At 41.9% G+C, this 22,466-nt stretch overlaps 1 protein-coding gene and 1 long non-coding RNA gene across 3 annotated transcripts; one reads left to right on the top strand and one right to left on the bottom strand.

The window, feature by feature from the left end:
* Positions 1-2,650: 2,650 nt before the first annotated feature.
* LOC140900870 (homeobox protein Hox-B1) lies at positions 2,651-7,802 on the bottom strand. The gene is made up of 2 exons (XM_073318790.2): positions 7,142-7,802; positions 2,651-3,423 (listed from the first exon to the last, which is right to left on the bottom strand). The coding sequence occupies exons 1-2, from the start codon at positions 7,719-7,721 to the stop codon at positions 3,080-3,082; spliced, it is 924 nt and encodes a 307-aa protein (XP_073174891.1). The 5' UTR covers positions 7,722-7,802; the 3' UTR covers positions 2,651-3,079.
* On the top strand, positions 6,963-14,420 carry LOC140900871 (uncharacterized). 2 transcript variants are annotated; one of them, XR_012155739.2, is made up of 4 exons: positions 6,963-7,319; positions 7,953-8,122; positions 11,318-11,470; positions 13,405-14,420. It is a non-coding gene; the product is annotated as an uncharacterized LOC140900871 (long non-coding RNA). The 2 variants fall into 2 exon arrangements; XR_012155738.2 differs by having other exon boundaries at positions 11,164-11,470.
* The last annotated feature ends 8,046 nt before the right edge of the window (positions 14,421-22,466 follow it).

Below are 22,466 nucleotides of genomic sequence, written 5' to 3'. Positions count from 1 at the left end.
CGATAGTCCTGAGGGACAAGGTGGGTCAGGGAATATCTTTTACTGGGTCAACTTCTGTTGGTGAGACAGACAAGCTTTCGAGCTATACAGAGGTCCTGAAGAAGAGCTCTGTAGCTCAAAAGCGTGTCTCTCTCACCAACAGAAGTTGCTCCACAAAAAGATATTCCCTCACCCACCTTGTCTCTCAAATACCCTGTGACTGACACTGCTACAACAACACTGCATACATTCTGATAGTCCCGTCAAATAAGAGGTAGACATTTTGCAATAGCTCCCTTCATTTTCACGTGCCTTTTAAATATTCTCCACTGTCAAAAGAAGTCTCATGTTCCATGCATTTAACTGGATTCACTATACATCTTTGGTTTAAAGGACTATGTGCCAGTTTTAGATTGGGGTCATAACTGAACCTTGCAATCCCTAAACATTTTAAATAAAACTTATCTTTCTTTCTTATGTTGATTCTAGACATTTTGCAGTTTCACCAAAATGTCTGAATTTACCTTTCAGAGTAGCAGCCGTGTTAGTCTGTATTCGCAAAAAGAAAAGGAGGGCTTCCACATGGAGTAATTTAAAATAACAAATTAGGAGAATTTTTAAACAGGCAAGGAGATAAAAGTTTAGTTACATAGCAATGAGAGGAAAAATAATTTAAAACACAGCAGCAACCCTAATTCAACATGAGTACTTTAGTGAACAACTCACAGCTCATTTCCAAAGTGTGATTAGAATTTTGCAACAAGGAAAGACAAAATAATAGCATTGGTGGCAAATTAGCATATTTGGTTCCTTAGCTATTGTTTCATGTGTGTTTTTTCTTTTTTTGCCAGCAAAATGAAGTGAACTGCAAATTTAAAGATCCGATTAAAAAGGCAACAGTTTCTAGGGATTGTCCTGCCTGAAATTCCACTGATGGGTGTATTATTTAGAGGTGTTAAAACCCCACCACCACCCCATTAATCCTTTCAGTGATGAGTGGCAAGGAAGACCGAGGGAAAGTTTGGTTAGCAGAACATTTGGTATAAATCCAGCGGCTGTTGAAGAAGAATGCTGTGTATATTTTTAAATCAAATGTACTTTTCAGCCACCTAAAGTCCTTTCATTGGGTTAGCCTCTTGTAATATATGATCCGAGTGAAAATAAACCAGTATTCTCCATGGACAAAAGGCATTTCTCAAATATATTTTGATAGTAAAACATCAATAATGATAATAATTATTAATAATAATAAAACACGGTGATGAAAATGAACCAATTATTTCTCCAAAGTGAGGCATTGTGTGCAAACTTTGTCTCAGCATAAGTGGCTCTAACATTACCTAGGGTTATTATAACACTTCTTATTGTTTGTTCTTGATAAAATGTTGGCCTCCATTTTATCCTTTATTAAAGTTTAAAAGGCAACTATTCCCATCTCTCCAGCCCATCACCACTGTCCTGTCAAAGTTCTGTGACAACACCCCTGATTTTTGCATTTGCTTTGTTGCTTTCACTCTTTGCTATAAATTAAATCCACTTTTAATATGAAGAGTGTGTTTCTTCCCAGCTGTTAGAAGATTTAAATGTTGATGAAGAACCTCGGAAATGTGAAAATAAATAATACACTTCTAAGCTTTTACTGACTGAGGAGGTTATTTATAGCATAATTACCATGTCTCTTATATTTCTAAGCCTGATTTTGAACTCACATTTCCTCTCCTATCCATTTGTGCTGAAGGTGCATTTAGCCTAGGAAAGCACATTTAAAAGATGGGGGAAACATCATATTTTCTTGATCAAATATCTGTCTAGGCCCACTGATTATACTGCATATAACTTGTTTCATATGGATTAGATCCAAAGTCCATTAAAGACCACTAGATTTTTTCCATTGATTTCAGTGGCTTGAGACCGGGCTTTTTCTGCCCCTTTAGTATCACATCAGAGGGAGGGTTAACTCACCCACTAGGGTATCATTTAGATGTGTGGGCACAAGAATAGAGATGGCATTCAAGAAACTGTGATAACCATCCTTGGCTAGAATGGCTGTCTGTGGCCAGAATGCTGAGTTCAGCAAAAATGTCTTGGTCTTAAAAATACTTCTGAAGAGCATTATTCTCCCTAGAAATTTCACCAAAATGGTATGTAACTGTATTACATATCTCTAAAATAATTACTCCCAGGAGATAATGGCTCTAGTTCCTTCTGAAAGGGCTCAGTGAAATAGGAACATTTGGAATTAGAGTTCAAATATGAAAATTATTCCCCAAATTGTTGTCAGAACTTTTTGTGGAAAACATGTAATTGAACCATTTGGTAAAAAACCACAAAAACAAATGGTGAAACTTTTCATGAAAAAAAGTTCATTGAAAGTTCCCACAAAACAATTTTGTCAAGAATTTTTGTGGGGGAAAAAAGTGCATCAAAACTCATTGTGAATAAGGCTCATGTCAAAACTTTTTGGGGAACATAATGTGTCAAAATAAAATTTGTCAACACTTCTAGTAGAAAAAGTTCATCAAAACCTTCCATGAAGAATTATCCTTTTTGTGAAAAAAATTAATCTAATCTTTTTTGTGACTAAAGATGTTGTAGAAGCTTTTTGTGGAAAAAGTCGAAATGTATTGTGAATAAAAATGTAACTGAAACTTTTAGTGGAAAAAACGTCCAGTTTACTCACAGAGAATCAAGAGTATGTGAAAACTTTTTGTTGTCTGCATTTTTTTGTAAAAAGTTCATGGTTTTGAAAAAAATATTTGGCCCTTTCTATTCACCTCTGCTCTACGAATTTGGAAGGGAAAGTGACCCCTTTATTTTTTAGCATGGCATCCATTAATCTAGCATCTGCATCTATTGGAAGGACACCGATTTAACAGCACAATGCTGGTCCTGTGCTATCGGTGGTGGTCATGGTGGTGAGTGTGGAAGTCTCTGCACATGGTTTTGGTGGGTGTTTTCATCCCCAAGTCCATTGCAAAGCATTGCACCCTTCTCTCTCCCCCAGCAAGATGAATGCAGGGGGCTGAGTGGATCTGATGGGAAAGTCTCTTTTCTGTTTCACTGCCCAAGATCAGAACAGAAGTTCTAACAAGAGCCTCAGTCAGATGGGAGGCGTGGGAGCCTCGTTACTTCTGCTAGGAGAGGTAGCTGGGGAGGTGATGTCTGATTTGTCAGAGGAGGACTCCGGTCCATTGCAGCCAGCTGACCCCTCAGGGAAACCCTCCCTCTCCCTTTTCTTCTGCTTCATCCTGCGGTTCTGGAACCAGATCTTCACCTGGGTTTCGTTGAGCTGCAAGGCACAGGCGATCTCAACCCGCCTGGCCCGGGTCAGGTACTTGTTGAAGTAGAATTCTTTCTCCAGTTCGGTCAGCTGCTTGGTGCTGAAGTTTGTCCTGGGAGAGACTGCGTTTTTCTCCCCAGCAAAGCCACAGTCTCCTGATTTCACTGGAGACAAAGGGAAGGGGGGTGGGGAGGAGATGGTTATTAAAACCCATGAGGTTAGTAACTAGGAGGCTCCCTTTCCAGCTAGCTAACTTTCTTTCTTCTTTCTTAACCCCCACCCATACAAAAACACCTTTTTCGTGAGTAATATCCCCCCAACACCCACACACATACTTTCCATTATCTTTCTTTATTATATGCATAGATCCCTATTGCAAAATATACTCCTACGGCAATAGGTATTTATTCTGCAAAATAATCACATACACGTTCCTCTTTTCCACGATATATATTGCAATAGGAGTGTATTTAGCAAGAGGTATATATGTACCTGCCTCTTGCAATATATATATTGAAAAATAGTGATATGTAGGTATATAGGATTATTTTGCAGAATGAATATGTATTGTAATATGCGTATATTTTGGAATCTATATTAATTATGTAGATGTGTCTTTATATAGATGTGTGTTATAGAATATGTGCGTGCGTACTTGTGTATCTATGTGTGTATACATCAATTCATTATGTATATAGTCATTATATAAAACACAAGTAACAGGTTAGACTCCCGCGGGCTTCAGTCCTTTGAGCTCTGTGGTTCATAGAAAGTCCCCGGGCGGCCCTGGGATTTTTGAAGGAGCAGTGAAAAAAAGGTCAGTGATGTCAGACCCCATCTTGGGGTACAATGCCCTGTTTTGGGGCTCTGGGCTTTTCTGCCTTAAAACACACACACGGGGTTATCATGTTTCGATAACCAGGCTGACCCAATGGTCTTGGCGGCGGAACACGTGCAGGATGCGGGAGCCCAAAGGTTAAGTGGAAAGGAAAGGTGGTTATAATGGGAAACTTGCCAGAGATGGGTAGAAAGGGCCCGGGTCGGTCTTTCTTTCTTTTCTTTTCTTCTCCCCCCCCCCCAGTCCCCCGAAAACATTCAGATTGAGGGAAACACGTGGGGGTGGGGGGAGCGAATAACCCTTAACAGCTCTTTTCACTTTGGAATGACTCTAATGCCAATCACGAAGGTTTCACAGGCAGTCAGGGCAGAGAGAGGTGGGGAAGCCGGGGGGAAACTGCAGCAGATTCACTATCTGCCTCGGGTCCCTACACACCAGAGTCGCCTCCCCTACAAGCCATTAGCTTCTCTGATGCCGAACTCAGGCCCCAGGTAGTTTCACTTTCAACTCTTCCCTTGGAGTGGCCAACTGCCTTGTTAGAGCCCCTATGGGTCCCCCGCTCCCTGAGGGGATAAAATCTCGTGATCGCATCTGCATTTACAACTAACTAACTAACTAACTAACTAACTAACTAACTAACTAACTCTTTCTTTCTTTCTTTCTTTCTTTCTTTCTTTCTTTCTTTCTTTCTTTCTTTCTTTCTTTCTTTCTTTCTTTCTTTCTTTCCAAACACTGCTATTAAAGCGATGCACTAAATGAAGGGGGATAATCTGCATCTATTTTTGCAGAGTTGAGTCTGACGTCTAAGGTTTTGCGTTTACATATCAGCGTGATCTTAACTTTCAAATCAAAGAACAAATCTCTCTTTCTCCATCTCTCTCAGTCTCTATCTTCTTCCCTTCCTGTGTGTCTCCTTCTGTCTTTCCAATTTTCACCTTCGCTCTAACACACATGTCTTATTATAGTAGCATAAAGAATATCCCTCTGCCTTAGTATCGAGCTCAAAAATGAGCATACATTTAAAACAAATCTTCTCCATGCCTGTGAAACCCACTAAAAACATCTGAAACCATTTGACTCTTATTTGCTTTTTTTCCTTCGTTTTGCAAATGATCAAATTCATCCTTGTTCTTTGATTGATTTATATATGGCCAGAATCAGCAAAATAAAAAGCAGAACTTTCCCAATCTTGTTATATTTTTGCTCTCAGTGAATGACAGTTAACCGACTCCTCTCCTTCCCCTCTTGAAGGTGAAACAATGAGATAAGGCACGAAACAAAGAGAAAGGTTTTAGCCTTACTTATTATATATATATAACCCCACGCGGTTGCTTTCTTGGTTATTTGAATAGCTTTTCCCCTTTGGTCGAGAGAGTTAGGAGAAGTCGGAGTCGTTTATAAACCCAGATCATCAGAAGAGAAAACTAAACAAACACTGCCCACACCCGAAAAGTTACAGGAGAGAAGCAAACATCAATTGGCAAACTGTTTGCAAAACGTAAAATCTGTTCCCCTTCAATCAAACTCCAAGAAACTGGAAAATCATACTGTCTATTGCCGTCAAAAGACCTTTAAACTCGAACGGCAGAGGAAATCCTTTGGAGGCAGTGAACTCGGTTTGATTATTTTTTAAAAAAAACATTAAAATCTCAGGCTGTTCCACTGGATTGCCTTTGAAAATATCAATTGCTTTCTAAACCCCAAACGATCTCCTTTTTCAACGTTAAAACCGGGATGAAATGTGCATTTCCCACCCCTCCCACTTGAGAAAATACATCATTTCACATCCAGTTAGTTAGATACTTTGTAACAACATTTAACTTTTAAAAAAAATACATTACCCAGAAATTTGCAAAAGCTTGGAAGAAACTTTACAGGCAAACGCTTGAAGCAAACGCGAATCTGTTTGCACAGATGGTTCTACTATGGTAATTTTAAAGAAAGTTGTGATTTTTTTTTAAAAAAAAATCCTTCAATTTATACAATATTTAGCAAAATGTCAGAGATAAATCTCTTGGAAGATATTTATGATGCAAGGAGCCACATATAATTGGAAGTAAATAAGAAACTTCTTATGATCTATGAAGACACAGATTTTTATCGATGAGTTCAGAAAATGGTTTCATTACGCGGCTTAATATTTGGAGAAAGTTTTTCCGCCTCTCAGTTTGAAAAAGGTAATACATGGACTTTCCTCTGGGGAGTAATTTAAATGAATATAACTGCTACCCTTTGAATTTTGCAATGCACTGAGCGTTGTCAAGATCAGAATTTTTTGGTAGAATAATTTTGAAGCTAAATTCCCAGCGCACAGAACTAAAAGTCAGACTTGCTAATTACCAACCTGCTAAAATTATACAAAAGTATGACGTTGTTTCATCTCTTTTATTTTGGGCTAAATTACTTTTATGGGTGGTGTTGTCGCGCCTAAATTAAAATGAGACAAAAGTCAGATTCCTGTAAAATGCATTTTAAAATATTGAAAAAAGACGTTTAATTTTTCAAGGAAACAATAACCCCATTCAAAACCACACCCTCCCAATCCCCAGGTTCAACATTAATTTCAAACTATACATGTACCTATATATATTACAGATCAAATAAATATTTGATATATGTTTAAGATTCTATCAGTCAGATCAAACACTTATTTGGGGACCATTCTGGCCAATTGTAGACAAACATGTCCGTTTCCTCTTAACTCGTGTTTTCTAAAAAATAAAAGTTTGTTTCCCTTTGAATGATTTTTTTTAAAAAAAGAAAGCAATAATTTTAGACACAAGACAACTTTAATTGAAAAAAAAAAGTTCTGAAAGTCACACTCAGCTTGGGAGAAGGAGTGTAGTTTGGAGGTAATCGTAACAAACATCATGGCAGAGAGAAAATTTAAGGCAAATAGACCTGCTTAGAGACAGGCATGCGCCAATGTGGGGGGGACGGGACACCTGAATATCTTCCACTTTTATTACCTAGTGACGTTACTTGGCCTCTCCAAGTGACCTGCCACCCACAGTTAAATACACTGGCCTCTGTCTCAGACTCACCTGTTCTGGGAAGGTTCCTTTTGACTCTCATCCACTCAAAAGTTTTCGTGTCACCGTAAACATCCTGAGAGAGGTCCCCTCTATCTTCTGGCACCACCAGAGAGTTACAGCTGGGGGGGTCCTGGCTACAGGCGTGGTACCGATCTGCTCCCCGACCCCCGGAGCGGGGTCCAATAAGGCAAGCTGGGTAGGCGGCGGCGGCGGAGGGGGGCAGGCTCCCCCCAGGAAAGCCGGGGTCATGAGAACTGGGTGGGAAGGGGCTGCAGCAGGATGAGTTATAACCTGGGGAGGCGAAAGCGGCGCCGGGAGGTTGGCTGGGGTTGTAAAGGGGCCTGGGCCCAGCCGCGGGATGACGAGAGGGAGCGGGGAAAGGATGGGGCTGGCCGGGCGGGGAGGGGAGATGCGGCGGGGGGGGCCCTGCAGTTGGGAGCTCCCTTCCCAGCACGCAGCGATCGTCCCCAGCACAGCGGATGTTGCACGGCCTCCGCGGCAAATGCTGGAGTCTCTGCTCCCCGGGCCAGGTCCCTGCATAGCCCGACCTGCTCTCTCCCCCCCAGCCCAGCTCTGGCTGAGGGTTCATCCTCCTCTCATTGTGCTGGCCCCCACCCGCGCTAGCCCCCTTGTCCCGCGCCCTGGCCCGGCTTGCACCATGTCAAATGGGGCACTTCCCCGGCCCGGAGCGCGAGGAAAAGCCAGCTGAAATTCGATACAGTGGCAGGAGGGATCACGTGGCCGGCTCTTGGCCAATGGCCAAGGTTCACTGGGAGAGGGACTGTTTGATGAGTTAATGGCAGCGATTTGTAACTTTCAGTCTCTCTCTGGGCAAACACACAAGAGGGATGATAGGAAACAGTTTCTGCACCAGATCTCTCTCTGGGCTGCGAGAAATGGACATGACTTCATCCCTCCCCCCAACCCAACCCAGCCCAGCCCCAGCCCACCCCACCAGACCCTCCTGGAATCTCTGCTGGGATGCTCAAGGTAAGTCCATTTTTATTCTCACACTCCCAAGTTCGCTTGCATGCATCTTTTTGCTGTGGGGGTTGTTTTTTTTTTTTTTAAATAGAGCATCCCTCCCTCCCCTTCTTCTGTATCCAACCATAATACACCGTTTCATCTTCATTTAGCCGATGAAGTTTGAAATTACTTTTGCAATGAAAATGGATGAACATGCTTGTGTGTGTGTGTGAGAGAGAGAGTTTAGTAATGAAACGCAACAAACTTTCTGTATAGATCAAGTGGATACTCGTTAATAGAAATCCCAAAGTGGCTTTATTGATAACCTATAAGGCAACTTTTCAGACTAAAATATCCCATTATAATAGAGGAAAAATGTTCTTTCTTTCTTTCTTTCTTTCTTTCTTTCTTTCTTTCTTTCTTTCTTTCTTTCTTTCTTTCTTTCTTTCTTTCTTTCTTTCTTTCAAAGCCATGGTCAACTGCCTTGGTTAATTCCGCTCCCCCTCCCCCACCTTTCACCCTTTCCAGCAATAATATTTAAATTCAGATGTCTGGGTTTTCTTTCTGCTCTCCCAAGCTAAATCTCCTTTGGAAGAATCAGTGGGTAAGAAAATGTATTATTAATTATACTCTAGTTTAATCAGCCAGACCTTATAGGAAGGTGGATTTTGTAGAATAGTTTTAATTTAATTGTATTTTGATCTATTGGCTTGTTTTAATTGAAATAAGAAGATGCTAGGAATATGGAGAATAGTTACACTTCTTGATTGTTAGGAGTCTTATAAAGATGGTTATCTATCTATATATCAATATAATGACTCTGAAACTGGAGGTTTTGGAGAAATCATTAAATCCAATTTTTATGGGATAGTTTTTAAGCCTTTTTAATATGATCCTGTTGTCTTTTTAAGCTAGCAACGTTTAGAGACAGTCACCCAGATGTACTTTTTGAGTTTTGACTGAAAAAAACAAGAGCTCAGATGAAGATGAAGGAAAAAAAGGAAAGAGCTCAACTCCTCATGACTCAAAGTGATGTTTTCTTCTCCAGTTGATATTCCAGGCACGTAACACTGAGCCCAATGTTCCTGCTTCCAAGAAATATTAATCTAAATTACTATTAATAAGGGACAGCTACAAGTTAATTGGCATTAAAATAATTCATTTCAATTTGTTAATATTAAATGAACAGATAAGACTTTTGCTTAAAATGTACTCATGTTCTGCCTTTTTTATTAGTTATGGAGAAGAAAATTCTCTGAAGAAACCATTCTCTAAAAAAGAGTTTTGGGTTTTTATTTATTTATTTATTTATTTATTTACCAAATGTAGGGTGCAAAATGAAATGCACTTTTTCCCCCAATGGAAAAATGTGTGTAATGATTTATTACGAAACCATCTATTGGAAAGAACCACACAAGACATCAGTGAATTGGTGAAACACCTGAATGACTAGAAACTTGAGTAGAATTTAAGTGAGCCAATTTATTTCCAACTATTAATTATGGAATGCAATCCTTCCATTCATTCTTCTTCCCCAATCTCCAAGGGCCGTTGCCCCACCTTTAAAGCCACCCCCTTTCCTTATACAAGATCTGGGACATTTGCACAAAACTGAGTTTCCCCCACTTTTAGACATTTTTTGACCACTTGAAGGTCTAATAAAATATTTAAACCTCATATCCAGCCATTGATTTTATGTAAAAATGTTCTGCTGGTGGAATTCATTAGGCTGACATTATCCCCACTCTTCAGCTGGGCAAAAGGGCTGTCCCATTCCCCATCTGCTTACTTCCTGCAGAGCCAAACAGAGAAAAAAGCATCTTGATTAATATTTACAAGGTCCTGTCTCTGTAATTCATTCAGCAGCACTCTCCCCTTGTTTGTCAACTGAAATCTGGATGCAGATGGCACCTAGGAAAGCTTGCACTAGAAAGAGAAGGGGGGGAGGGAAGAGGCTTTGTATATGTGAATAAAACAAGAGTCTATATGGGCTTCTGTCTGAAGCACTCCAGGACTGTATTAATTGAATCAGAGAAGTTACTCATTCTGGTCTGCTCCATGCCAATGCACCTGCTCTATTTCATGTGTGGTCTCCATGTTTTTTTTGGACACAGCCAATCCAAACAGGTAGCAGCATTCATTTCTTCAAGGAGAGGGCCAAGCCACATCTGCCATCGACCTGTGCAGTGGCTCATCATGATCAAATTTGAGGGCCCCTGTGAGTTTAGCAAGCTCAGTGAAACCTGAATTCCACCCTCCACCCTTCGTGTGTGTGTGTGTGTGTGTGTGTGTGTGTAGGAAAAGTGGAAAAGCAAGTTTCCAGTGTCCACAATTAACACAAACTCTTAGGAGAATTCCAAATATTGCTAATAATCCCAAGAGCAGCCACATTCAAGACTTGTGTTGTCTCTAAATAAAGACACAGGATGGCAGGGGGTGATGGGGGGTGGGGAATGTATTGTGAAAGAAAGAAATATCTTTATCAAATACTTTCAGTGGGACCTTCCTTTGCAACCTTAAGCCCTGGCCAATTACATATTAAAGATGGCAGATGTTAAGAAGCTGGGTGTGTTTTCTATTGTCCTTGGCTTCCACAGAAACAAGGGCAGTTTTGCAATGAAATATAAACTTGCAGCCAAATTAGTAGAAGCTTAAAATCTCCATCTCTCCTGAAACTGTAGGGGAATAGAGCCTTTCCCCTGTGAACACAGAGCGCATGTATCAATGTTTGTATAAGGCCCCACCATACTTTTTAATATTAAGCTTAATATTTTATATGGGGTTGGGTGGTGATTGAGGGGGAAGGGAAGAAATCACAATGGATTAACATAGACAATTGATGTTTTGCAATATAAGATAACATTTACAAGGCAAAACAGTTACTTGTCAGGTCCCTGCGGGGGCGGGGAGGGGCGCATGATGGGTGATGTGTGGGATTCTGCTTTGTTTTTGAAGTAAAAATGTGTGATGGATGTTTTTTTCCCTCCATTCCTGATTCTAATGGGCTTTCCTGTTTTTATTAATAAGTCATTTTAAAAATCAGGTATTATTATTCTATTTTGGAGCATGGTGGCACTTACAGACCCCATCGTGCTAGGTACTGTACAAGCAGCTGACAAAAAAGATGGCTCCTCCCCGCAAAGAGTTTGAAATCTAAGGGCATGTCTACGTTTAGCTCTGGAGTGATTGATGCAGCGGGGGTCAATTTCTCACGTCTAGTGAAGTCATGATAAATCGACCGCCGAGCGCTCTCTCATCAACTTCGGTACTCCACTGGAGAAGCATAGGCGGAGTCGACGGGGGAGTCGAGAAGCGTAGGCGGAGTCGACGGGGGAGAGTCAGCAGTCGACCTACTGCAGTGAAGACACTGCAGTAAGTAGCTCTAAGCACGACTACTTTAGCTACATTATTTTCATAGCTGAATTTGCGTAACTTAGACCGACTTAGCTTGCCACCCCCACACAGTGTACACCAGGCCTGTGGTCCCAAGCCTACAAATATGTGCTTAACTTTACTACTGTGGCTGGTTCTTTCAATGGGGACTACCTATGGCAGTGAAGTTCAGCATGAGGGTAAGGCTTAATCTACACTACAGAGCTTATGCCAGCAGAGCCCTCCATGTACACTGACAGAAAAAGGTTTTTCTTTCCACACCGCCTTCCTGAATGACATTAGCTGTGTCAACAGAAGCCCTATACTGATGGTTTCTTGGCATATCTGTCACCGGGGGGGGGGCGGGGAGGGTCTGTTTTTTTCACACCTCTGACCAATATAAATGACACCAGCATAAGTTTGAAGTGCCGACCAAACCCTGGTCAACACTTAAAATTTAGATTGTCCTAGCTACGTCGCTCAGGAGTGTAAAAAATATTCACACCCCTGAGCGCTGTTGGTAAACTGACCTAACCACTGACATAAATGCTGCTAGGTCAATGGAAGAACTCGTCCATCGATCTAGCTACCACCACTGGCGGATTCCCTGCATTGATGGAAAAACCTATTCCATCACAGTGGGAAGCATCTACACTATGGCACTACAATGCCACAGCTGCAGCAGTACACGTAGTGTAGACATAAGGGTTTTCAGATATAAGTTTAAAAGTTTGGCTGCTTGTAGAGTTAAAGAGACAACGTCCCCTCCTAATGTGGACAGAATTTGGGGGGCAAAATAAGCTACCATGGTATAAGACATCTTTATATTGAGATAACTGCATCTACACAAGGGCTTATGTCTGTATAACTATATCCGTAAAAAAATCACACCCCTCTTCCATGCTGTTATACTGGTACAACTTCTGTAGCATAGACCAGGCCTTTCACAAGTATTTAACTTACTACCGTGAGCAGTTTACTGGGGGTTACTCATGGCAGTGAAGGCTGGATCTACACTACAGACTTCTGCTGACATAGCTCTGTCAGTCAGGGGCGTGAAGAGGAGTGACCCCAGAGCGATAACGGTGCCAGCAGAAACCCCTAGTGAAGCTGTGTCTTTTCTGGTAGAGCTTGTTACACACATGGCGGGTGGTTTTACTGTAGTGATACAAAACACGGCTCCCCGCTAGGAGCACTTTGCCTGTATAGTATGCTGGTATTCCTATCCTAGTATGCTGGTGTAGACATGGCCGAAGTGTTTGCAGGATTGGGGCCTAGCAGCTTGGGGAAATTGACCGGAATAGGATACTGTGGAATAAACTATTCCAGGATACCTCTTCCTGTGGACTCTCTATTTCAGAATAAAAGTCACTTGTATTCTGGAATAATTATTTTGCTTCCAAAGTGGAATAATTTTTTCTGGAATAAAATTGCTTTCATTCCAGAAGAGAGTGTCCACACGGGCAGCTATTCCAGAACAGCTGTTCTGGGGCAGTTTCCTTATGTAGACAAGCCCAGGGTAAAATGGGGAATAACATGTGGATACATCAGACTGAGGGGGATCCCAAGGTATTAATGAGATGCTGTGATCAGCACAATAGATAGTGGTTGCAGCACACCAGCTACCTACCCGTATTGTGAGGTTTTTGTATGCATCACTGCAGAGGTGAGTTTTATAGAGGGACTCGAAAGAGGATATTGTGATGGTGGTGCCGATTTTTACAGGAGCATAGGTGAGGCATGGGAGAAAGAGTGATTATGCATGGAATAGTAGAAGGAGCCATTGAGTCTCACACTAAGAACTTTAAAAGCCACAATCCAAAAGTTTAAAGAGAGCATTGCATGGTGTGATTCATAACACTATACATACGCACACACATACATATTTTGTGCCTCAAACATCATTTTTTATGTCATCTTCAATTTTCATTAAGGTGCTTCCACAACTCCAAGTAGATAGCACAATCCGATTTGAGAGCTGCCGGAAAGAAGAATGAGGAACATGAAGAAGTCTTCAGTCCCCCAGTGGATTGGAAGAAGGAAGATGTGCAATGTCCAACATGATGTTCTGATTGTCTAGTGGGTGCATGGAGGTGTCCGAAGAGGCTGGTGGAAAATGCAATGAGGAACTGACAAGGTTCTCTTCATTTTTTCCCCCTCACTGGGTAAATGAGTCTGCACTGAAAAAATCGGTCTTTCTGGAGACTTTTAGTATCACTCAGGATTTCTGTCATTTCCTCTAAATGCAATTTTTGCGGTAAATTGAGCTTCTCACTTCAATATAAGAGGCAGCATAGATTGGAAAGGATAGACATGTCTTACAGTTAGCACAGGGAGACAAAAATTGTGGGAGTCTCTCTCTTTTTGGCTAAACACACAAAATATAGGTTATTTATAGCCCCCCCCCCGGTATGTATATCACACATGTGGGATAGAGACATGAGTAGGGGGATGAATGGATGGTTAAAGATTCTAAGGTTCGACAGCAATGGATGCCAATCTGAGAAGCTGGGTAGATAGAGGGATAGGCCCTGGTCTGACATTGCCCTGCACCGTGTCTCACCACTTACACCAGTGCAAAGTGTTTGTAAAACTGACTTCCATTTACACTAGGCTCATGAGGTGCTCAGACACTGTGGGGATGAGCACAGTATGATGAGTCATAAGTTCATAGATTCCAAGGCCAGAAGGGACCATTGTGATCACCTAGTCTGATTTCCTGTATGGCACTTTTTTTTTTTGAGTTTCCCCCCAGTAATTCCTGGAGCAGATCTTTCAGGAAAACATCCAGTCTTGATTTTGATCCAGTGGTTAATTACTCTCATTGTTTAAAATGCATGCCTTATTTCTGGTTGGAATTTGTCTAGTTTCAAGTTCCAGCCACGGGATGGTGTTATACCTTCCTCTGTTAGATCGACAAACCCATTATTAAATATTTGTTCCTCATGTAGCTACCTATGGACTGTAATCGAGTCATGTCTTACCCTTTTGTTAAACTAAATGGATTGAGCTCTTTGAGTCTCTCACTGTGAGGCATGTTGTCTAATCCTTTAATCATTCTCGTGGCTCTTCTCTAAACCCTCTCCAATTTATCAACATCTTTCTTGAATTGTGTACACCAGAACTGGACAAGATTACAGTAGCGGTTGTGCCAGTTCCAAATACAGAGGTAAAATAACTTTCCTGCTCTTACTTGATTCCCCTGTTTATGCTCTAAAAGCTGCATTAGCACTTTTGGCCACAGCATCACACTAGAGCTCATGTTCAGCTGATTATCTGGCATGGCCCTCAAATCTTTTTCAGAGCCATTGCTCCCAGAATAGAGTCCCCCATCATATGAATGTGACTTACATTCTTTGTTCCCAGATGTAGTCATTTACATTTAGCCATATTAAAACACATATTGTGTGCTTGTGCCCAGCTTACCAAGCGATCCAGATGGCTCTGTCTCAGTGACCTGTCCTCTTCATTATTTACCACTCCCCCAATTTTTGTGTCATCTGCAAACTTTTCCAGGGATAATTTTGTATTTTATTCCAGGTCATTAATAAAAATGTTAAATAGCCTAGGAACAAGATCACAGGATGACTGTGAGCCACCAATGGGATGCAGCTGTGTTAAAAATAAAATAAATAAAAGGCAAATGTGATCCCGGGGTGTAACTGGTGAGGTATTTCCAGTAGAGCTAGGGAAGTATTAATGCCCTTCTACAAGGCCTCATCTAGCAAGACCTCATCTGGAATACTGTGTGCAATTCTGGTCAACCACGTTCAAGAAAGATGACTTCAGCCTGGGACAGGTGCAATGAAAGGCTGCTAGGGCGATCAGGGGAACGGAGAGCTGATCTTACAAGAGGAGACTAAGAGAGCTGTGCTTTGTTAGCCCAGCAAAAAATAAAAATAAAAAGGACTGTGAGGGGATGTCACTGCTGCCTATAAATACATCAGAGGGGTAAACACCAGGGATCAAGAAGAGGTCTTGAAGCTAAAGGACAGCACTGGCACCAGAACAAATGGGAATAAATTGGCCAGGGGTAAATTTAGGCTAGAAATGAGAAGGTTTCTAACCATAGAATCATAGAGTCATAGAATATCAGGGTTGGAAGGGACCCCTGAAGGTCATCTAGTCCAACCCCCTGCTCGAAGCAGGACCAATTCCAAGTTAAATCATCCCAGCCAGGGCTTTGTCAAGCCTGACCTTAAAAACCTCTAAGGAAGGAGATTCTACCACCTCCCTAGGCAACGCATTCCAGTGTTTCACCACCCTCTTAGTGAAAAAGTTTTTCCTAATATCCAATCTAAACCTCCCCCACTGCAACTTGAGACCATTACTCCTCGTTCTGTCATCTGCTACCATTGAGAACAGTCTAGAGCCATCCTCTTTGGAACCCCCTTTCAGGTAGTTGAAAGCAGCTATCAAATCCCCCCTCATTCTTCTCTTCTGTAGGCTAAACAATCCCAGCTCCCTCAGCCTCTCCTCATAAGTCATGTGTTCCAGACCCCTAATCATTTTTGTTGCCCTTCGCTGGACTCTCTCCAATTTATCCACATCCTTCTTGAAGTGTGGGGCCCAAAACTGGACACAGTACTCCAGATGAGGCCTCACCAATGTCGAATAGAGGGGAACGATCACATCCCTCGATCTGCTCGCTATGCCCCTACTTATACAATCAGAGGAGGGAGATGCTAGAACAGCCTCCCCATCAGCATAGTGGGGGGCAAACCACCTAACGAGTTCTAAGATGGAGCTTGATAAGTTCAGGAGTGGAGTCCTAAGCCGGGGTTGCCTGTGGAAACGGGGACTGGGCTCAACAACCCAGGAAGTCCCTTCCAGTCCTATGTTCCTATAGACTAATAACCTTTATAGAACAGAGCAGAACTTTGCACCACTTTGGCCACGGGCAGGGGCCTGCCAGTGAGTGTGTACGTCATGTACAAGTGCACTGCCAGAACGGCGTGAAGTGCCTGCAGTGTCAATGACAACCAGGCTGCGCTAATTGGGTGCCTGTTACCCCTACCCTGTGCTCCGTTGGTGCTGGTGTGTATGACAACTACTGGCAGAGCTTGCTGCGTGGTTTCCAGCTGTCATGGTAGCAAACTCTGCTCTAGTTTGGGTTATTCTTGCAGCACCGGCAGCTGTTCCACACACTCACATCTTGGGGGAAACACATTTTCCCTCGGGCAGAAATTTCCCATGAGTCAGCGCAGCCCTGAGGGGCATTATGGAAGTTTGAGGGAAGTTAGCTACTTCTGAGCTCCAGGATTGTGCCATAAAATAGTATTTTAGCTTAAATGAATAACCCCCCAGAAATGACTGAATTAAAAGGCTCCAAAGTTGCTAGGCTGTTGGTCCAGGAGGAAGGCAGAAGAGATCATTATGATCATCCAGCCTGACCCTCCTGCATAACACAGGCCAGAGAGTTCACCGCCATCTAGTCTATAACTTAGTGAGCCAGGATGACAAGAGTCTACCAAAATCTGCAGGGGAAGGAATTGAAAGACAAACGCCAAAGTGATAGGCACCTTAGAAATACCGTAGCTATGTGGTAGAGGTCAATAGATAGAGCGACAAACCGTCTATAGTGTGTAATAATAGGATATTATTCTTTTAGATAGATTGGGAGCCCTCAAGAGGCACTCACGGTGTTTTAGAAGCCACCAGAACCCAATCACAGCAACCACCTGCAAGTAGCTAGGTCACATGTAAATTACATATACGTTTGTATATATTTAGTAAAGGTTATTCCGAAACAATGTGGATTTTTCCATATTTTTGTGCAAAGAGCAAAAGGTACTACATCCTGTCTACAAGGAGCAAACATTACACCCACCATCTCCTCTAGATGGGTTCTCCCACCCACCAGCATCACTTCCATGTTGTCCAGGTTGTCCTTACCGTGGATAGGTACCTCGAATATAAAGACATCATGCTCTGGGTCTAATTAAATATGAGTTATAGGACTGCTGTAGGGAGAGAGAGAGAGAGAGAGAGAGAGAGAGAGGTGTATCCATCTTCCACCCTGCAGTTATACCATTATAAGGGAAGCTGCTAGCAACCCCTATATTTAGGTTGCATAACATCCTCAGCTAGGATGTGTCCATTGTTTGTAGCAGGCCTTTGAAATTCCCAGAGATGAAACCCTCAGGTTAGAGAAGAGCCTTTTCTTCGTCCTGCAAAATTCACATTTCCTAACTTTGGAGCACTTGACTTTACAATCGAAATTATATTCTTTTAACTTAGGGTTTGTGGTTGGGTTTTCGTATGGTATATCATTCTATGTCAATGTGTATTATATGTTCAGAAAGAAAGAAAGAAAATCAGTCATTTGTATAAATAATAACTTGCAGCCAAACTAGCTAGAAATGTTATTAATCATGTTTATTACATTAGTGCCTAAGGACTAACCACTGCCCCTTATCTATATGGATAAGACAGACACAGGGTGGAGCAAGGGGTAGTACATACAAGCTGAGTGAAAAAATCAAATGACTGGGAATTTTAAATGGGCTTAGATTTGGGCACCTAACTCTTCTAGCACATTTGAAAACCCAGCTGCTCTCCTTTGGCGGCCCAGTTAGAGTCCAGCTTGAAACTTTCCGCACAATACCTGACTGAGGCATGAATTAATGCAACGATCCCACCGCAGGACCTGTCTCTCCATATGCTTCATTTGCCTGACATTAAGAGAAGAGTTATAAGGCCAGAAACAATAATAAATAACTAAAACATCAGAAGGTCTCAGCCTGGCTGCTTAAATACATTTTATGGGGGTGATTAGAGCAAGAAACATCACCTGGTGTGCTGGATTGCCATCTCAGCTTTGCTCCCGCTAACATTGTTAGCACTTCCTGTCCTCATTAGGAACTGAGTGTTAGATAGAGGTACCATTCTCATGGTCTAGATTGGTTACAGTCCCCTCTGCAAGTACTTTCTTCCTAGCCCTTAACTGCTTTCTGTCCCATATTATGAGCCTCGAGACGGCTGGTTGTCTGTTTCACGGTCCCTGCGGCGTGCTAGTAGTTCAGAGTGAGAAGGAAATAAAAGCAAGCTAAAGTGGAAATGTCTTACGGGAAAGCCTTGCGCCCCTCAGGGCAAAGGCCTTCCCTCGGAGCAGAGGTGTTTCTGTGACCAGGATGGAAACTGACGTATTACAAAAGCCTTGAGATGATTTGGGGACTTTTATTCTACGCCTGGAAATGGAGTTTTGATCTATGCACATTCACTGAAATGTATCGGAGTTCAGCTCCTCTCTGTGGTGTTTTAAAGGACTCCCTAATAATAATAATACCTGCCTCTTAGACAGTGCTTTGCATCGTTAGTGCTCAAAGCACTTCATAAAGGAGGTCAGTATCACTGTTCCCATTTTACATATAGGGAAACTGAGGCACAGAGCGGGAAAGTGACTTGCCCAAGGTCACCCACCAGGTCAGTGGCAGAGACAGGAACAGAATCCATGTTTTCTGAGCCCTAGCCCAGCACTATGTCTCCTAGGAAACACTGCCTCCCTATGTAAATTCTAAGAGTATTGTGGGTAGAGCTGGTAACAGCGTTTTATGTTCCTGCAGAAAATTTTGATTTTCAGCAGAAATTCAAATACCAAAATATTTAGGCTGAAAATTGAAATATTTCACTTCTAAATAGTGCCTCATTCTCTTCTAGGGTCCAGGTGCCCTAGTCAGACTACACCTCCCATGATACACCATAGTCTCCCCTCTGGGAAAGAGGAAGCAGTGCATCATGGGAGACCCTGGACATGGTGATTCAGGAGTGCTATAGTCTGGCCAGGAAGCCAGCTCACAGAGGACGATGGGGTCCTGAGGCAACTAAACAACAATTCCCACAAGGCACTTCCAAATTGAAATATTTTGATTTTCAATTGAAATATTTCAGTTTTGGGCTATTCATATTTTGGATGAAAAACAAAAACTTCCTGCAGAAAGCAAACACTTTCCCCCCCAGAATTAATTGAGGCAGGACTCTGATTTTTTATTAAACATCAGTTTTGTTGAAAAATTTTTGACCCGCCCAACTTGTCGCCGAAAGTCCCAATCCTTCCTGGTGCTGTATCAGACAATAGAGATTGTCCTGAAATAAAAATCATTACTGGAGAAGTTTGAATTTGGATCTGAACTTTGTGGCTTGGGTCTGTGTCTAATTTCTATACCTGCCCAGCTGCATGGAAAACCATAGACCCCATCATTTACAAACCTCAGTTCTTCAGCAGGGAAAGTAATAGGGTCTCATTTTGCATGTATTACAGTAACAGCTAGACTCCCCAGCTATGATGAGGGCCACTCTATTATTATTTATTTGTATTGCAGTAATGCCTGGGAGCCCTAGGCATGGACCAGAAACCCACTGCGCTAGGTGCTGTACTTTATTTATTAGGGGTACTATGGTAGCATAGGAGCCCCAGTCATGGAGCAGGACTCCATTGTGCTAGACATTGTTAAACAGCCTCTGAGTATTTATTAGGTGTATTACAGTGGCACCTAGGAGCCCCAGCATGCTAAGTAGTGTACAAACACAGAACAAAGAGACAGTCGGATTCCTAATAAGAGACAGCCCCAGCTCTGAAGAGTTTAGTTTAAATAGACAAGGGAAGGGGATTGGAGACAAGAATTGATTTGCTCAAGGTCATACGAGAGGCAGAACTAGGAATCAAACCTCAGTACTCCAGGCCAGTGCTCCTATCCCCTAGGCCAGACTACCTCTCCTGTAGTCTTTAGTCGTGCAAGTAGTTCTTAGTCATGAATAGAGAACTGCTGAGCCATTTTGGGTTGAAAAAGACCCCTTAGTGATCAACTTATCCCATCATTACAGGAATCACTTCATTATTCCTAAGCCATCCTCAACAAATGGGTCTCTAGCCGCAAGCATCTCCAGTAAAAGCAACCCCCCAGCTGCTCTTGGCAGCATGTTCCATTGTCCTAACTGTTCTTAGAGTGATAAACTTTCTCCTAATGTTTAGCTTAATTTTTCCCTGCTGCATCATAAGCCCCGCTCCTTGCTCTCTTCCCATTTACTAATGAGAATAATTGGTCGCTGTCCTCTTGGTAGCAACCTTTTGCATATTTGCAGTCAGCAATCATGTCTCTGCTCTGTTATCTTTGCTCTAGTCTGAACATGCCCATCTCTCTCGCTCAACCTTCCCTCTTAACAAGGCCATGTTTGGCAGACCTTTCATCATCTTTTGTTTCTCTTCTCTGAAGTCCCTCCAGGATGTCTTTAGCTTGTGGGGTGGGTGGACCTGGGAGCCAATCTTGCATATCTTATGTAGACAAAACTTGCAGAGTTCATAGGCCAGGAGTAACATTTTCAAAAAATCTAAGGCACTTATTAAAGGTTTTTAGGCACTGGCCTGCATATTTAAGAGCCTACATGCCTTAAAAAATCTGGCCCTTAATGACTTATGCTCCTAAGTCACTTTTGAAAATGGGACTTAGGCACCTCTGAAAATTTCGCCCTAAGTGCCTAAGTGATTAAGGGTCATATTTTCAAGTACCTACATGATTTCGGAGCAGCCTACATCTCATTGATGACCAATAAGACATAGGCTTAGTGCCTAAGCCACTTTTGAAAATACGATTTAGGCTCCTAAGTGCTTAAGGTGCCTTTGAAAATTTACCCCAGATCTTCAGCTAGCATAAATCAGTGGAGCCACACTGATTTCCAACAGCTGAGGATCTAGCTCACTGTGTAAGGTCTACAGGATCCTCTATTGACACCCTCCCTCCCCCCCGCCTCAAAAAAACAAAAACAAAATCAGGAATTACCAGTGACAGGGAAGCTTGGTCTTAATTAAGGGCAAAAATATTTAGGCTGTACTTGTCCATGAGAGTTCAGCACCTAACTCCCTTCGGCCTTGTCTACATGGTTTAATTTTCACTGGTTTAATTTTCCTGTTTTTTTTTAATTGCCTGAGTTAAACTGGTGCAGATCCCTACATGGACACTGCTCTTCTGGTTTAGGAGTGGTTGATTTCAGTTTAACTTGAACCTATTCCCAGGGGATTTACTATAAACTGAAATCAGCCACTATAAAACTGAATTAAGAATTTTCATACAGATGTTTACTATGGTTTCACTATATCACCAATGCACACCTTAGTGTTTACTGATAAAACTTTCCCATATAGAAAATGCCTTAGGTTCTTTTAAAATTCCTAGCTTTAATACAGTGACAAAATATGTATCCAGATTCATGTAATTATTGATGCTGAGGTGTGTCAGTTGTAATGCTTGGATCTTGCCTCTCAAAAGTTTCATTTAAAGGGGCAGCAGACAGCTACTTGAGGTTATAAATCTTCCCTGCTGATGTCATCTCCCTTCTATTGGTAAAAAAATTGACATCATAGATTTCACATGGGACCGTTGTGATCATCTAGACTGGCCTGTTGCCTAACACAGGCCATAGAAATGAAGACTCCTGAAACTGAGATTAATGTAAGAGCGATTTGTACTGCAGTGCGGTCAGAGTCATGCATGAATTTCTTCTTGGGTGCCTCCCTCATTTCGCAGCTTTGCCACACAGTGCATTCCACATTTTGGCTTTGACAGGTTGAGCACTGATACCTGGAGCTGGTTGAAAATTTTCTGACTGAGCAGTTTTCCATTGGAAAATGCTGAGTTTATGTAATTGAAACATTTTGCAGGAACGCGTCGATTATGATGAAATTTTTAGTGGAAAATTATCAGACCATTTGATTTTGACTTTACTGTTTTGACGTTTATGCTATTTTACTATTAGTATAATACTGGAAATGGTAAAAGTCACAATGAAATATTTTGACCTTATCGGAATGAAATGTTTCAATAAGATCAAAAGGAAATACTTCCAAAATACTTCATTTCTTCACAGATTTTGAGATTTCGTCTTTTCATCCCAGTTTGGGACTAAACCAAATTTCAAAATCTCAGACTTTCCCATACAATGAAAATTCCAGATTTTGTGCTGTTATTGAAATAATAGCAACAACAGGGTCCTTTTAAAGGGT

Source organism: Lepidochelys kempii, chromosome 20 (assembly GCF_965140285.1).
Source record: "Lepidochelys kempii isolate rLepKem1 chromosome 20, rLepKem1.hap1, whole genome shotgun sequence".
NCBI classification, from domain to species: domain Eukaryota; kingdom Metazoa; phylum Chordata; order Testudines; family Cheloniidae; genus Lepidochelys; species Lepidochelys kempii.
The sequence above is the reverse complement of the archived record's forward strand: the minus strand, read 5'-3'. Positions and strand labels throughout refer to the sequence as shown.

Bases quoted from the DNA above. Each gene is read 5' to 3' on its own strand.
- LOC140900870 (XM_073318790.2), bottom strand. From the start codon at position 7,721: ATGAACCCTCAGCCAGAGCTGGGCTGGGGGGGAGAGAGCAGGTCGGGC. The intron at 3,424-7,141 runs GTGAGTCTGAGA...CTTTGTCTCCAG, and splicing joins AAGGAACCTTCCCAGAACAG to TGAAATCAGGAGACTGTGGC.